General features: G+C 40.9%; 1 protein-coding gene across 1 annotated transcript; it reads left to right on the top strand.

Annotated features, from left to right (window-relative positions):
• The first annotated feature begins 5170 nt into the window (after nt 1-5170).
• Nucleotides 5171-17778, top strand: LOC111872689 (odorant receptor 49b). The gene is made up of 6 exons (XM_033754790.1): nt 5171-5309; nt 5910-6246; nt 7253-7352; nt 10159-10257; nt 13228-13383; nt 17728-17778. Exons 1-6 carry the CDS (start codon nt 5195-5197, stop codon nt 17776-17778), a joined length of 858 nt encoding a protein of 285 aa, XP_033610681.1. The 5' UTR covers nt 5171-5194.
• Nucleotides 17779-18028: the final 250 nt, after the last annotated feature.

Here is an 18028-nt window from a genome sequence, read left to right as displayed (position 1 = left end):
TATACTTGGGGCACGCGATAGCATAGTTAGTTGAGGCACTATGCTACAATCCGGGAAGTCGCGGGTTCGAATCCCGATGAGTTGGATCTTTTCAATTGAGCTAATCCTTCCAGCCGCACTAAGGCCCTAGGGTCGACTCAGCCTATAACAGAAATTAGTAACAGGAAACTTAATTTGGGTTAAAGGACGGTCGGAGCGTAAGGCTGACAACCTTACCGCCATCTGTGAGCCGACCCTCTAGAGAGCCTCGACGTCTCATATCCCTATGGGCCTACAGAGCCTGTTACAGGGATAACATTACCTTTCATGTACTTAAGCTTGCTTTATCTTTGGGCTAATATTGTATTATAAAAACAGATGTTATATTCACATAAAAGATGTAGAGGTGACTATAAAGAAGATTTGGATTGAAGAATTTATTTGTTAACTACTTATATATTCCTCATAAGTACAAGTAATTTCAACACCACCGGTAACCTCCACATTTCACAAATCACCACAATATCCTCTAAGCTTTTTTTCAGGCTGTCTTCACAAGCCTTTGCCTAGCAACGGTGTCTAACAATGGAGATTCTTCAGCTTCACGCGCTCGGGTTCTATCTTCACAGCCTCCCGTAGAGACCTACCTGACAACTGACTTTGTTCCTTGCTTATAATATCTTGGCACGGACCATGTGAAAACACGCCGTCTTCAACAGCATTTCTGTTGTTACGTCCGTCGTTGTCACGGGAACGTATTTACCAAACCATGGTCCAGAAACGGCCTCTGTTACAGATTAATCACTTGGCAATTGGTCAATATGTCTACTGAAGAAAGCTGTAATATTCAGTGCCCTAATGGAACATCCTTTCATCGTATCTCCCCTTATCATCTCATTATGCAGACGATAGAACATGTGTATATGCTCTCAGAGCACAGGAGAGTACAGTTCCTTCAGGAATGAATATATTGAGTTCGTAGGATTAGAATGCGACAGCGCATCAGCTACTTATAGACTTTAAGAGAGCCTGTGATTCCCTCATTAAGTTAGGTTAAACAGGAAACTAGTTAAGAGGAGGTATCAGGTTTGAATCTTTTCCAGGAAACATGCTACACTGACTGAAAATTTCCGTGGCCCTCCTCAGCGCCCCCAGGAAAATATCGAGCTATTTTGATTGCGTCAAGAGTACTTCCTTCCTTTCAAATTTATACATCGTTCCACTCAACACTATGCGGGGGAGAGTCAGTAAGTAGGGCACAAATTTTGTATAAAACGTAAAAAAATGTGATAATCAGACATGTGGAAAAACATTTATTTCTCGACATATTCTCAGTGCGTCGAAACCCGTAGCATAGAAGTCTTTTGTGTTGACTCAACCACTTCCGCACTTGGTCGGGCATCATCCGCGAATTTCTAACGTCCTTCAGAGGATTTCTCAAACCCGTTGTGAAACATTTTACGCGACAAAGACTTCTCAAAATAAACAGGAAATTTTTCTTTATTAATATACTTTACATTGATTCCTTTTTCCCACAAAAGACGGACAACAGAAGGTTTCTCTTAGGTAGCACACATCTCAAGCACTGTCGCCATTTTGACTACTAAAATCAGCCTCTGAATATCTGCACGCACGTCTGCTACCTAGACTCATGATGCTGGACTGTACTGCTACCTAGTGATACACATAGAAAACCTATTACGGCAATTACAGCTGTTTTACTTCCGTTTGTGACTTATTTAATGGCTCTTGATTGTAATTATCTACAAAGAGCATCATAAAATCACCCAGAGAAAGTAAGCCATCAATCCATCTCTTCATCCATCCATCCGCCCGCCCATGCACCCACCCACCCATCTATCTATCTATCTATCTATCTATCTATCTATGGCTCCACAGCCCTTTATTGGGCTTTCGCCGCTTTTTCAGTTTCTTGATCTTTTATAGAGCCGGTAGGACTCCTTGGACGGGGATCAGCCTGTCGTAAGGCCGCTGCTTACAAAGAGGATGACACAAACATAGAGTAAACGCACACAGACATCCATATCTTGAGTGGGACTGGCACCCACGAACCCACTGTTCGAGCGGATGAAGACAGTTCATGCCTTAGACCGTGCGGCCTCTGTGCTCGGCAGAGAAAATTAATTACTTTGATTACATAAAATGTGTTTAAATCAAAACAATAATTAAGTCAATATACAGTATATGTGACAGCTATTAGAACCTTCGAAAATTGGATAAATTTAAAATGTTTGGGAAAGACAAATCAAAATTGTATTCGTGAATAAATTGAGAGCAGATTAAATTCTGTGAAGGGCCGCGCCATAGCTCAAGCGGTTAGTCGCTGGCTTCCCACCGCGGCGGCCCGGGTTCGATCCCGGGTCTGGTCAAGTGGAATTTGTGGTGGACAAAATGGCGCTGGGGCTGGTTTTCTCCGAGTACTTCGGTTTCCCCTGCAAATCTTCATTCCGCCAAATTCTTCATCATCATAATCAGCCGGGGTAGGCTACAATAGGCCAATCAGTGACCGCCGTACTGAGTGGACCCAGTTGGACTCCACCCCCCACTAAGCGAATTAAAAAAACATTAAATTCTGTGAAAGTTTTCTGTCATTGAGTTCAAGATGTTTTGTCTTCCCTTCTGTTATCTAACGATGACCTTTTCTTCAGAGTCCTCACACAGCTTGAGCTCCACATCCCCTTTCCGAAACACGGCACACTTGTTACGCTTTCTGCCCTCAAGCCCTATGCTCCGTTACTGCTCTGGGCAGGCGATTTGCTTATGTCAGTTGCACGTGTTTCGTTTGTGCTTCTGACGGAATTTTCCAGTTCATACTATTTCCCCCATCTTCCTTTCGAATATTTTCGCGTCAAACAGGGTCTCTTCTTCCGTGGGAACCGTGTAACCGTCACTGAGCACCCCTCAAGTTAGGAAACCAGTGTCACGTTTTATAGCGAAGGCTGTTCATTGGGCGGCATTCAAATGGAGTGAATTAAAGAGGTGAGTGGTAGACATCATGACCTGTTAAAAATTACTATCTTGTAAAAGTTCTGATGTCCAAGTACTGCAGCTAGTTGACCGGCTCACTTTCGAACCCGCGACCTCCTATATACAAACAGAATACATCACGGTTGAGCTGTCAATAGGTGAAGGATAAAGCTATTATCAGACTCTAAATAATTGGGTAACGAACTAAATCCATGGAGCAGAGCAAAGCTAACAGTTGGACAGCTATCCAAGAAATTCCTCCCGTTATATGAAACTGAAAGTTTCATTACCGTATTTAAAATAGCCCGTCACCGACCCTTATCCTGAGCCAGACGAATCTAGTCCACATGATCTCACAACATTTCTTTAAAATGTCTTTTATTATTATCCTCCCGTCTATGCCTAGGTCTTCCAGGTAGTCTCTTTCCGTTATGTTTTCCTATAAAGCTCTGTTAGCAGTTTTCGTCGCTTTAATAGGTGCCCTTACATGCCCTATCAATCTCACCCTCTCCTATTGGACAGGCGTACTAATATTTGGCCAGGAGAACAAATTACATAGCTCCTCGTTATGAAGTTTCCTCCAGCAATGTATAAGCATACAGAATATTTTATTTGAGCGTCCCGTTGCGTTAGTCGAGCTCTTCCTGCTTCGTACATACAGACATGCGCAGTGCAATGTCCAAATGCAACTGCCCAGAATACTGGTAAATTCACGGCACAGACTTTTTTTCTATACAAATTCACGACATGTTTCGGCCTTGAGACAAGTATGATGTGTAAACTGAAACCCTCTGCTGCAATACAGTATAGCCCATAAAGCCTCTACGCCTTGAAGCTTATTCTAGAGACTAAGTTTCCTGTTAAAATAATTTAACCTTTTAGATAACATTAAGTGATTTGTTGTGTGCCTTAATGCCTTCTTCATGCTCTGTTATTTGCAGCGATGTGTACGGTGTATCCCAAAAGTCATGGTGGGGTTTCAAATGATTAGATTGTTGGAATGAAGCAGGACAGACACATGAACTAGTGGAGAGGGAGGGCAATATTGCGCGCGCAACATATCCGCTCACTCACAGAGTGACTTACACAAGATGGCGACGGTTCAAAGGAAAGTTCAGTATGTGTTGTGGCTTGCAAAATTTGAACCTGTGACTCAAGTGCGACCTGAGTACCGTCGTGTGTTTAACGACTAACTACCCCACAAAAATAGCATTCGTCTTTGGGACAGACAGCTGAAAGAGACCGGAAAAACAGCGTTTTGGAACTATTTAATTCATGTTCTGTCTCTGTACCATATTCAGTTTAATAATAGTATGAAACCTCATCCTGACTTTTGGGACACACTGTACTTCGCGGATGTTAACTTTGTTTCTTACGCTGTGGTAGCGTGTGTGTGGACTACATTCTGGTGATAGTCAACGAAATTATTGTGGTGATTCAAACAATAACCTGCCAAATTTCATTTGAAAACTATACTGCATATATAGTTCTACAGAAATGTTGGGGGTAAACATCCTGGAAATGTCACTTCCGAAACTAAACGTGGGAAGACAATATTAATACTAGCTTTCTGGGAGGCACGTTTTGAAGATCAGAGGTGGATGAAAACGGCTTAGATTTGTATCCAGTTGTGGTCTTTTGTATTATCAGCAATGTTGTAATGATCATTATATCAACAGGAATATAATGATCGGTTAGAATAAGTCTGTAAAACTACTTACGAAAGCAAGCCTTGTTATGTAACTGGTTACATTCGAAAGCAAATAAGAAGTTGAAGGTTTTAAATACGTACATTGTGGGTTGCATGTCGTGGGTGTATCAACATTCATTATAATTCTTTATTCTTTTTAACGTAACCTTCATAAACATGGTGACTTTAATGTAATATTCACAGTCAGCGTTTTCTGAAGTTTATTCGCCATTATACGCAATGCAGATAGATGCATATTTATGAGTTACTAGTCTACATACCCCATTATTATGTTTCTGTTAGGTTCAACATACAACGGTTCCTGTTACCATACTTTTTAAACCATACACAATACTCTAACCGCAGAAAAATTATGTATGATTCGATACATCGTCCTAAACAGAATTTTAAACATGTGAAGGAATTCGATTTAAATCTTGCTAATCTCTACACGGATTCCCATTCGCGAATGGGTTTCGGATAGATTCGGTAGCAATAGGAGTTGCTTTATCTTAAACATCAAATAAAGAAGCTAGAATGGTTTCTGTTTTTCCTGCATCAGTAAACGAAGAGAAATATATTTTATCTAAATTAAATTCATTTAAACCACTCCTTATTTTGCTAAATGTTAGCGGAATGTTGCCTTCTCTGAGTACGTATTCTAGTCCCTGGAAATATCAGCTGTACAACTTGTTCTCCGCAGTCACTTTCTTATCATACATACCCCTCATTATAATGCAATTCATTGGAATATACAAGTATTCAGGAAACCTAACCTTACTGACAGTTATCATATTTCAGCTTGCAGCTTACTTTGATGGAATGGTAAACATGGCGTACTTTATTTACCATAGAAAACGCTTATTGGACTTGTTCTATTTAACTGAGAATAAATTCAATCCATTTATGAAGGAAGTTGGTACTCCTGAAAAACAGATAGATATAATTGGGAGAAACAAAAAATTCGAAAGAAACATCACAACTGTAGCTATGGGAGCTTTCCTTGCAGACATGTGCACGTGGTGTGTCTTGCCTTCTATTGTGAGGTATTTGGATTATTTTCGAGAAGAGAATCTCGAAGCTGAGGAGCATTTAGAATATTTCATCCTCGTTATGTGGCTGCCGGAGAATGCAGCTACGTTTCCATTCTACGAAATGCTACATATTTTCCAGTTTCTTTCAGTTTGGGGGGTTGTAGCGAATTACGCTGCTGGTAAACTGATAATTGTTTCATTGTTTTATCACCTCTCAGCCCAGTTCCGTATTGTGTCTTCAGCTATTGAAGATATAGACGTTCTGTGTAGACCCGATCTAGCAGAGGACGAATGTCACACATTCTCGGAAGAGACGACACGGAATATTGCAGATACAAATATTTCTTCATGTAGCTCCACTCTTGATGATAAAGAGAGAAGTAATTCGATTTTATATTTGTCTGAAATGGGAACACAAAATCCTGCCTTAAGAGGTTACACCTCAACAATTGACGCTACTAAAATGATGGCAAGATCGTCTTCTACAGTTCAAGAATTCAGCAGTGAAGTTACTTACCTTATCAAGTGCATCAGGTATCATCAAAATCTACTCAAGTGAGTATGTTATCAAATTCTTCTATGCAACTGAAATCTCAGGCTGTAAATTTTTTCTTCCCTGTCCTATTCTAGTTAGAATTTTTGTAACCTAATATTCAGGAGTAGCGCAAAAATACATTTAATTCTATCTATCTATCTGTCTGTCTGTCTATCTCTCTCTATATATATTTGTCTCTCTATATATAACTTTTTATCTGTCTATCTATATATTTATTTGTCTATGTATCTATCTATATATCTGTCTATCTATCTATATATATATATTTGTCTCTCTATCTATATATATATATATATCCGTCTATCTATCTATCTATCTATGGCTCTACAGCTCTTTGTTGGTCCTTGGCAGCTTTTTCAGTTTCTTAATCCTATACAGTCGGTAGGACTCCTTGAACTGGGGATCAGCCCGTCACAGGACCGCTATCTACACACAGGACAACATAAACACAAAATAAACACACACAGACATCATGCCTCAAGCGGAATTAGAACCCGCGACCCCAGTGTTTGAGAGGGCGAAAACATTTCATGCCTTAGACTGCGCGCCCGCTGTCATCGGAATTTAATTGAAACTAAATATTGTGAAAAAAATTGTCTTATTATAGCTTAACGATTAACGTATTAGATTTCGACAGTCTACTGACCGCATGCCTGAAGACTGATGGCATGATATACATCCCTGATTCTATTGTAATTTTTCGTACTAACTCGCAGCAGAATCATCACACTTTTCGAGGTTACTCTTATATATGACAAATGCTGTCTTCTGGGATATGACGCCATGTAGTCAGAAGTTCGCTGACGTTTCCGAGGAACATGTTGCCTCCAACTTCATGTTCAAACACGAAAGTACATGTTACATTTAAGACGATACTCACACGTATGTACAGCGCAACTTTCGTATACTGGTTGATATGACTGTTATTACGTTTATGTTACTTGAAATTTCTCTCTGTGTTTAGGTGGAAGCACACAATATATATTGATTGATCTTTCTTTTCAGGTTCTGTGTTGAAGTAAACGATTTTCTGAGTAACGTCCTTTTGTTTGATCTGATAATATTTCAAATTTTAATGTGTCTTCCACCTCTTCAGTTGATTTTGGTAAGTATGCACTTAATTACTCATTTATAATTTTATGTTTAATACTGCGTGTATATTCAGAATATTACGAATTACTTTCTTTAAAATACAATTTGGATGAACCTACACTTCACCCTTCCCTCTTGTACGTATGTGGCCCCAAACTGTTCTTTTTTCATCCAGTGCACTAACACGAAACAACCCTTTGAAAACAAAGTACGTAAGAGTTTCTAAAGGAAAGCAACTGCAAAAACAGCGGAAACTTTTAAGATTCTTGTACTTAAATGCCTTACTGCTGCCTAGGACTTAGCATTAAGGTATTTAAGTCCTGCGAGAGCCACAAGCAATCAAGGTTTTCATCAGTTTTCCTCTGTCCTGCAGCGAGTGCTGTCAGTCTGCAGCATGTTCGCAGGAAAGCCGCTGAAGGCGCCACTTAACAGCTCACATATACGCAAACTGCACAGTCTGAAAACAGATGGACGGCATGTTACAGCCTTACACATACTAGTCTGGCTCGCGAGTCCGACTCGGCTCGCGTTCCAATGAGCTAAACTCCTCCGTGTGTGGGTCGCCACGGTCATATGTGTGTGGTGAAATAAATCCGAGCTGGACTCGAGAGCCAGACTCGTACATGTATGGGCCACCTTAATAAAAATCTTTACCTCTCTATGGCTCTACAACCCTTTCTTAAGCCTCATCCGTTTCTTCAGTTTATTAACCCTATACACAGTTGGTAGGACTCCTTGGGCGGGGGATCAGCCCGTCGCAAGGCCGATACCTACAACACAAACACGGAATAAACACACACAGACATCCATGCCTCAAATGGAATTCGAACTCACGAACTCAGTTTTGGAGCAGGCAATGGAAAGTTCATGCCTCAGACCGCGCGGCCACTGTAATGCGCTCTTAATAAAAACACAGAGCGCATATTCAATGAAGTTATTCAGTGGCTGTAGTGTGATCTTCATAGCACTTATAACAAAATGTAAGCAAGCTTTACACTATGTAAGCTTGTAAGCACTAGACGCATTGTCTGCAGTTCTCTGTTTACTTCATTACGATTATCTGCTTGCTGTTGAACAATGTACAACTCATCTGCGGGCTTAAACAGGGGGGGGGAGAAGCGCTTGGATGTTTCACAGTGTATTTATATCGTTATCCTTACGACGGGGCCTAAAATTTAATTTCTCTTCCCCTGTTGAACGAACAGATCGCCTCTCGGTGAGGACAAAGAGCGAAGTTGCTCTTCTGGTGAGGGTCTATGCTTCTTACAATGCATAATGCACTCGGCAGAGTAGTTGGTTGAGGCACTATGCTAAAAGCCGGAAGGTTGCGAAATCGAATCCCGATGAGGTGGAATTTTTCAATTTACTAATCCTTCCAGCCGCATTATGGCCCTGGGGTCGACTCAGCCTTTAACATAAATGAGTACCAGGAATCTTCCAAAGGGTAACGGGCGCCCGGCGCGTAAGGCAGACAACCTCACCGCCATCTGTGAGCCGATTTTCTTGAAACTGTGGGAACCTCGACCTTTCAGAACCCTATGGGTCTCCACGGCCTGTTACAGGGACAGCTTTACCTTTACCTTATTATTAAAAAGGATAATATCGGACGGTAAGAGGTAAAGTTGTCCCTGTGCTTAACTAATTAAGCACTACGCTGTGAAGGCGTACGGGGGAGTGGATCTACAGATCCATATATTCTTGACCTCGGCACTAACTGGAGGTGAGTGGTCAGCTTCACGCCCCTGCCGCTTTACCGTTGGGAAAACAGTCCCGGTTCCCATTGGATAGGAGGCTGGGTGGGCTCCAGAGCAGGTAGAGACGATTTGGAGAAGAGAAAATTCTTGACCTTACCGGGACTCGAGCTCCGACCCCGTCGCTATACTGACTACTTTACCCCAACTCATAATATTGGACGGTTATAATATAAATCTTAATGATGTTAGTGTAAAGTAATAGCACTTAAAGTGACTGATACATTATAATTAAAAACGTCACAATATAATCCATGTGTTCATTTGAATAATAGGAATCAGGTGTTACCAGCCTCGCGCACTTGTAACTTTTATTTCTCAGTAACATTAATTCACTTCTTCGCAACAAGTGGCTATAGTTAGTGGTTAATTTTCATTCCGGAGTACAACGCACACAATGCAAATTTTGGACTTCTCATATTATTTTTAATTATTGCAGTTTATTAGGAAAAACTTAAAATTGAACATGTCAAACACTAAAAGAGACAGGCATATGGATCAAATTGGCGATTTTTGTGTCTCTAAACTTTATTAATCGCAGAAAAGTAAAGCTATCCCTGTAACAGGCCGTGGAGGACCATATGGTTGTGAGACGTCGAGGTTCCCAAATTTTCAAGGCATTCGGCTCACAGATGGCGGTGAGGTTGTCAGCCTTATGCGCCGGCTGCCCTTTACCCCCCAGGAAGGTTCCTGGTGCTCATTTCTGTTAGAGGTTGAGTCAAGTCAACCCCAAGGCCATAGTGCTGCTGGAAGGCTTAGGTCAATTGAAAAATCCAGTGACCTCATTGAGAATCGATCCCGCGACCTTCTGACCTTCCTTCTACACAGGAAACTCATATTTTGGGGTCCCGAAACTTTTGTGGGGGGAGACACGTAAACTAAAGAATATCTGATTTTGGATTGTCTAACATCTTCTCAGGGAGGTCCTGTAACATCATGTCAGATTGGGTCGAAATGGTTGCTGTAGTGTGGAAATGTGTGGAGAGCAGACAAATAAAATACACGCTCCTCTTTATACTCACGTCTGAGAGATGCTAATAATACTGCATTATTCTCTCATTGTTCTAGGGCCAGAACGTCAGCATGCTGAGGTTTGTTTCCAGTATTGTTGACACGGGAATCTGGCCGTTGTTAATCTGTTTCTGGGGTGAAGCATTATCTAACCAGGTGAGTTCGTATAATTGCATACAAACACTGTTTTATGAAATGAAGCTTCGTATGGCTCTCAAGCTTCACAGAGCAGAGCCTCTCGTGAGAAGATAATTTTCCAGATTAATAGCAACGTTTTGGAGAAAATTTCCTCTCCATCTTCAGTGCAAAAGCCTGAGGAACTTAGTAGGTTCTTCCGGAACTCAGGTACCTATATGACAAATAATGCCATGTACCAGAAACCGTAATGTTGGAGAAAGATACCACGAGAGCTTCAAATTTCTCTCTTTTCGCCTTTCCAAAAGCCCGCAATTTGGCCATATCCTGAGGCAGTTAAATCTAGTTTACACCTTCCATATTATTTCTGCAAGATACTACATTTTAATAGTATCATCTCGTCCTCTCCTAGCAGATCTAAGTGATTTTTCCCTTCGCGTTTTTGGACAAATATGTTTGTATTTCCTACTTCCCTCTTGCTTGTTAAATATCTGGCTCATCTCAACCTACTTAATGCTTCAAAGGCCAGTAATTCTATAGGTACCATTTACTTTAACAAACAAAAACGCTGCACACGCAGTGCAATTGTGTGTTTCGTATGGTTCTGCCAGTAAACATGTATTATTTCTCTAACAACATTAACAGTCTGGGCTTTCGTAACGGAAATATGTTTTTCCTGTGAGGTACGCAAAAAATAATATAGTATATTATTTAAAATAACATTACGTGTTGGATGATAAGTGCGACGAAAATAATTGGATTTATTACTACTTCTATTACAGTCTCTCCCTCTCTCTTAATTAGGCTTAGGCTTAAATTAGGCTTAAATTAATTAATTAATACAGCGCTATCGCTGATCTACACACTTTACAGTTCACCGTTACACATGCACAAGGGTTCTCAGTTTCCACTTGTCGTCTCCTGGCAGCGGATCTCAACACAGAAACTAGCACTAAAAATCACTGCGAAGTCTTCTTGTTTTCAATCACTCTGTACTCCTCTGTGCTCTATCTTCACAATTCACGCTCCATTCTCGTCCTTGTGCTCTCAACTGCTGAACCCTCCTGGACTCTGTCCTCCAGCTTACGTTTGACTCATAACTGCCTTCTTATATGTGTGCTTCTGTCCCTACTACTCACTCGTAACTGCCTTGAACGAATTCTGTCTCGGTTATGTATACAGCCACGAAACGGACATGGACCTACAGTAAACACATATCAGGTGATCGCTGTCCAGCCAGTCTATTGGCGCCTCGGTCGGATTTACAGAAAACACAGCTTCCTTTATTGTTGCGTGTTGTACCGTGTTTACAGAGCTGTTGCCTAGCAACGCATTAATCAAACCCATTACAATAGTTTATGTAAGATTTGAGGCTTTCACGGAGGTGACTATGAAGAAAGCAGTCTTCTGGGATTTGGCACCGTGTATATGTGGTGTTAACCGGCGTTTCGGAGGAACGTATCGCCTCCATCTTCAGGGTAGAAGAAAAATATAAGAAATCTGCAAAGCGAAGAAGCCGTGAGAAACGGTAAAAGCAGACTTTTTCCTCCGAAACGTCGGTTAACATCACATATACACGGTGCCAAATCCCAGAAGACTGCTTTCTTTACAATAGTTTATGTTTTTAATCGGTTAATAATGCTAAGAGTATTTAGTGTAAAGTCCAACAAATCAAATTCATCATTAAGTAATTTTATTTATCTCTCTTTTTTCCTCTCTCATAAATGCAAATATTCTCCCATTACTTTGCTGTCACGCAGCTTCAGTCCTTATTCTTCCAGTAGGGAGACAGACCGAGTTTCGCACCCGTATAAACCAACAGATGAAGTTATAATTTTACATTATAAGGCAGGAGAATTAAGGGTGAAATTATGAAAACTGAAAGGTAGTAAATATTTCATGAAATTAACCTTTTCCTAAGTAATTCATTAATGTAACTAAGGTTTGCTATGTCATTTGAAACGAGGACGTCTAACTCGCTGCACGCGGGCTGCTTACGGCCCGCTAGTTGTTTTCATGTAACCCGTAAGCGCATCCTTCTATCTCCCATCAACGTATCTCAATTTTGTGTACCTATTTTTAAAAACGGAAGCGAATTTTTACAGAAAAACACTTTGCAAAATATTCTAATATTTGTATGCCGTATTTTTAGCCTATTTTCCTTATTTTGAAAGAATAAAAAAAAAGTAGTTACTATAGGATTCTGACGATGGTGTATAACACACTGATATATTGGGTTTCTGGACTTTTTTTTTGTTATCTTAAAAACTAGGACGATGGATAAAGTTCAGAAACCCAATATATCAATAAAAAAAGGTTTATAAGCCCACTTGATGTCCTGTCTCTCTGTCTGTCTGTATGCGTATGTGCTTGTTTGTTTCACACTTGCTTAAAGAAGTAAAAAGAGAACGTGAGATCACCTTGTTATCTGTGTGTGTCTGTGTATTTCCCGTACTTTCTTTCGTTTCCTATGCAGTCCGTGTCGCATTAAAGGCAAATCGGCGATTAGTTTTTCCCAGAATTTCTTCAGGTATATTTTAAATTTAAATGTATAATTTTGACGTTAATGTTGAAGTTCTTGCGCTTGTCCTTGTTCTTCATAAATCATAGCACTTGTTACAAAATATCGGAAGGAATATACAGGGTGATTCTAAATTATTGTTTGTAGGCTACGGAAACCCCGACAATAATTTGTTTAATTTGTATGTTTAGATTTGGCCTTTCTCAACAAAGTGCATAGTAAATTAGGTCGATTTCTCTGAGTTAACGATTATAGGGTGTGGGGGGGGGTGTTATTTTCCGTCTCCCCACCCACAGTGCAGCCACGTTCTCTGTCCCTCTTCTTTCCATACTTCTCATGCACTACCTGGATGCCATGTACATAAGCACTGCCTGCACCTAAGGCACATATCAACACCTCAGGGGGCTGAAGCTGGAAGCATCTGCTTTAAAACTAAACTGGAATGTACGTATATATTTCCGTTGTTGCAGAGTTTGTCGGTACAGAGGGCTGCTTATGGGTGCAGCTGGTATAACCGCTCTCAGAGTCTGAAGAAACTCTTGCACTTCTTCATCATGCGCTCTAAGAAGCCTGTCAGAATGACTGCAGGAAAGTTCTACTACATCTCGCTGGAGACATTTGCTGATGTAATTATTCTATATAACATTATTTGCCTCCGGTCTAGAAAACCGAGATTAACGGCCGTAGGAATACTCGTACGTTGCGCCGACCACACGACATCCTCTATCCACTAAAGTTGGCAATAACTTAGCGGACAAGCGGAGGTCGCTGGGTCGGTATAGTTTGCTTGTGGACTATAGGCCACGGGGAAAGGAAAAGACACTATTTGCCGTACATTCTCGTACTAAATGCGGAAACAGTGTTATTAGTCTGATGTAGAAGCAGACCAACGTAGAGCATTCAACTGGCTTGTCCACTCACGAGGGACGCCAACAATTCAGTTCCTTCCTTGGTGTAATCATGAAGTGTCTCCGTTAAAAGCATTCATGAGGGCACGTTGCCGTCAGCGTCAACATATTTAGAGATATAGATATTGTCACGTTTGTAGATAATGTGAATATAGACGGGATTTGGATCCTTGATGGGATTCACTGAACTCTTTGATACAGCACGTGACTACATTTTACAGTTCACCGTTACATGCATATTAGTGTCCAGAGTCATTCTTTACTAACCGTTCCTTGGTAGCGGCTCACAATTGCGGACGTTCCCCTTCCTCTGGCTTCCCGAATTTCCCCTCTCCTCAGCTACCAGCATCTAACATCAACAGCTCATAATCTCACCAACAGACTTGCGGGTTTGTTGATGTGGGGCGCTCTCTCTGACGAGAGGACGGGTCTTCCGTTTACAGTTGCTGCTGGCCCTCGCCAGCGCAGTCATTCTAGGGTCCGAGTCCCGAGGGACTCGCGACCATATTTTACTGTCTCAGATTCGAGACTTCCCGTGTCGTCGCCTCCTGCGACTCGCAGGGTCACGTTGGGGGCATTCGGCCCCTCCTCCACACACGGCACGGACCGCACATAAGACACCCTTCCTCTGTTGCTGTATCCAATTTTTGCCATGGAAACACGCTTGTTTGCGAAGCTGTTACTTGGTAACGGAAGTAACGGCTGTTGTATATTTGATTATCTCGCGATCGTTGCCCAGTAAAGGGCCTGCACGTCACAATATGTTATTGATTTCGTTAAGTCTCTTATTGTATTGTGATGATTCCTAGCAACATACGACTTTGTTCCATCACGTTGCCTACCCAAGGCAACACCCATCCTCAGCAAAGTTTTTAACAAACAGCATGATCTGCAAGCTTTTCTAAAAATATCAGTCCCTTTATATTTTCCTTTCAATTCACATTGATCATCAGCATAAACAAGCGAGGGGAGATTGAAATACTTCATAACTAGAGTAGACAAATTCTTTAAAATGTTTACATTTACATTATGAACTCTGTAATTTTGATTGAGCAGTCCTGGAGTGAAACAAGAAACACGCTTCCTCTGTGTCTACACTGCCCCATCCTTACCTCTCTGACGCAGGTAGAAAAGTTTCAGCTGCAGCAAACAATTTGTATAATGAAGTTCCCCTTACCGTACTCATAGCATTAAGACGGTGTATAAATAACGTTTGTTTAACCATTTAAACATCGAGGTTTGATTACAGCGACATAGTAGTCGTAAATGGTTAACTGAAAGTGCCAAGAGATGGCAGCACACGTCTATTATCTGACGTTATCACGGCGAGAAGTTTTTAGAATGTGCTACAGAAGGCCGGATGGGCATTGCCTAGGCCACTTTTGTATCCTAGTTTTTTTTACCCAATAAAAAAAATAATCACGGCAATGGCTCGCCTCCGTGGTTCTGCGAGATAAAAGTGAACCGCCGTGCATTCGTGTCAATAAACCGCATGAGAGCGAGACACACCAGTCTTAAAGCAAGCCTAAATATTGTGGTGGACAAAGCGGCGCTGGGGCAGGTTTTCTCCGAATACTTAGGTTTCCCCTGCCAATCTTCATTCCACCAATTGCTCCACAATCACCTCACCTATCATCTGGGGCTGGTACAATAGGCCAGAAGTGGCCGCAGTAAAAGGGACTTAGTGCCACCCCACTAGCAATAAAAAAAGCCTGAACAGATTTAACTTTGTGGCCACGGCCGAATGCGAGTGTGCTGACGTGCTGCAAACGGAAGAACATATCTTCTGGGACTGTAAACTGTACGAGGACCAACGGACAACAGTGATGGCCATTTTGTCTGAGAACAGCAAAAAAGAATACCCCAAGTCAGTTGCAGAGCTTTTATGGTTAGAGGAAAACAGATTTGTGCAAGGCGTTTTTTTATTTCATAAACAAAATTCCTAAATTTCTTTTTTAAAAAACAAGACGTGTATGTACAAAATATTAATAGCATATTGTTGGAGTTGAGAGAGAGAGATTAAAAAATCTCTTGGTGACCGCTATGATGGAATTAGATATTTATAAGAATGTGCTACAGAGGGTCAAGTGGGCATTTCCTAGGCCTTTATGTACGAGTATATACAAGCTTTTTTAAAATAAAAAAAATCACGTCGGCGAATATTATGACTGCAGTGTCTTGGGATTTAAGGTCGTGTAGTCTGGTAAACGGTTACCAGCGTTTCGGAGAAACATACTGCCTCCATCTTCTGGGATGAAGAAGATTAAGGCAGCTAATTCTGCGGAAGTATTAGTATATAACTAGTAGACCCCGTGGTTTTCATCCCTTAATATCTTTAGCATATTATTGTATTCGATAATATTACAAACCAGCTAGATACAAGACAGATAGTAAAGACCTAATTAGAAACTGCGCATTACGTTCAGAGCACTGAAGTTGATAAATGTGTTTCGGGTGTCACGATAGTAACTTCGAGTGACTTGAAGAAGGTTAATAACTTGTCTTCATCATCAGTAATCTGTCAGACGACAGGTCCACAGTCCCTTCCAAAACAGTTCCTCAACTTAATGCCATCTAGAGTTTGTATTTGAGGTTGTTACAGCGGTGTCTGTAACAGTTCTATATTCTAGTATACACGTATAAAGCGACATATTCAACCTGCCTCTCAGAGGAACATTCGCCTCCATTTTCAGGGTGGTAACAGATAACAGTGTTCATATCGAGCAGGTTGGCGTAGCTGTAATGCTTTCGATTTGTTTTCGGGAAATGCTTGGTTCAAATCTAGCCGGGATACCGGTTATTCTGACTCAGGTCTTCCTCAGTCCGTCCCAGGAAAATTCCATGATATTACTTATATTAAGCCACGGACGCTCCCGTTCATATTTCATTCTACATTTCGGCGCTGTAGAGGCTGGAGAACTGATAATTTCGTAAATAACCCACAATAAAAAGCAGTGCTCAACTATTTATCTATATACAGGATGTCCGAAATATAATGGAGTGATTTTGGGAAACTTTTTTCAGAAAAATAAGAGGCATATTCCAGAAATTAATATTTTATTTTAAAGTCTACGTCAAATAATTTAGAATATGATCAGTAAGTTTGAATCATTGCACAGTTGGTAACCGTGCGCATGTCCAAACGCTATTCGTGTTCTTGCCATGTGCACTGTAACATATCTCGTTACCCGCACAATTGCTCTCTTATTCTTGTTTTCAGATGGTATAAAAATAATTATTTATATAGCCCAAAAATTAATATCAAGAGGTGTCAGATAAGGGCTTTCAGGTGCCCACAGAATCGAACAACCCTGTCAATATGTCTTCCAGGAAACTTTGCACTAACACCTTCCATAACATGTCTTGAGAAACCCAGCGGTGCGCCATCTTGCTGGTGGCTGCTCGTGAAAATATTTCAGTGGATCAGAAGATCACAGTGAGCGCGCGGTCTAAGACATGAACTGTCTTCACTCGCTTGATCGTTGGTATTGTGGGTTCGAATCCCGTATATGAGTTTATTCTGTGTTTGTGTTGTCCTGTGTGTAGATAACGGCCTTGCGACGGGCTGGTCGCTCGTCTGTGTAAAAGAATTACGGAAGTGATAAAAAGGCCATGGCCCACCAAATGGCTGTACAGCCATTGATGAATCAATGAAAAAAAAAAAATATATATATATATATATATATATGCAACATTCAGTGTCATGCCTTTTGTGTATTTGGAGACAGAGGATTCCGAAACTCTCCATTATTTATCGCAAGTTGTATAATTTATTCAACGAAGCTGTCAGTAGTTCAATATGTTAAGTGTCGAATATTGGTATGATTGAAGAAAAATTAATTGTAAAGAATATGGAAGTAATCTATCGTGGCATAATTTAAATTACTATCGAACATCTGGCTGAAGGGACTGAGGAAAACCACGAAAATTCAATATGTGTGCCAGCCGAGACTCAACCTGAAATTTGTTAGTTAAAAGACAGAGGGCTTTACTGCTTGAGCCAAGCTGCTCGGAAACAGAGCTGAATGTGGGTGACTAAGTTTTATAATTTTTCTCTTACAGATTGAAAACAAGGTGTACGCCTACTTCACACTGCTAAAGAACTCTACGTAATGAACTCGTTTATGAAATACGCCCAGATGTATTAAGGTAAATACACTCTGATCTAGTAAATATTGTACTGTCACGATTTAGGGGTGACTACAGACGGGGTTTGGATTTGTGAATGGATTTATTGACCACTTACACACACGACTTGGAATTACAAGCAGTTACGGAGCCACTTGTAATCTGCACACTTCACAAACCACCACAACACCCTCTAAATATTTTCCAACCTGCTGTGTCTTCGCCAACCGTTCCC

Source organism: Cryptotermes secundus, unplaced genomic scaffold (genome assembly GCF_002891405.2).
Source record: "Cryptotermes secundus unplaced genomic scaffold, Csec_1.0 scaffold143, whole genome shotgun sequence".
NCBI classification, from domain to species: domain Eukaryota; kingdom Metazoa; phylum Arthropoda; class Insecta; order Blattodea; family Kalotermitidae; genus Cryptotermes; species Cryptotermes secundus.
The sequence above is the reverse complement of the archived record's forward strand: the minus strand, read 5'-3'. Positions and strand labels throughout refer to the sequence as shown.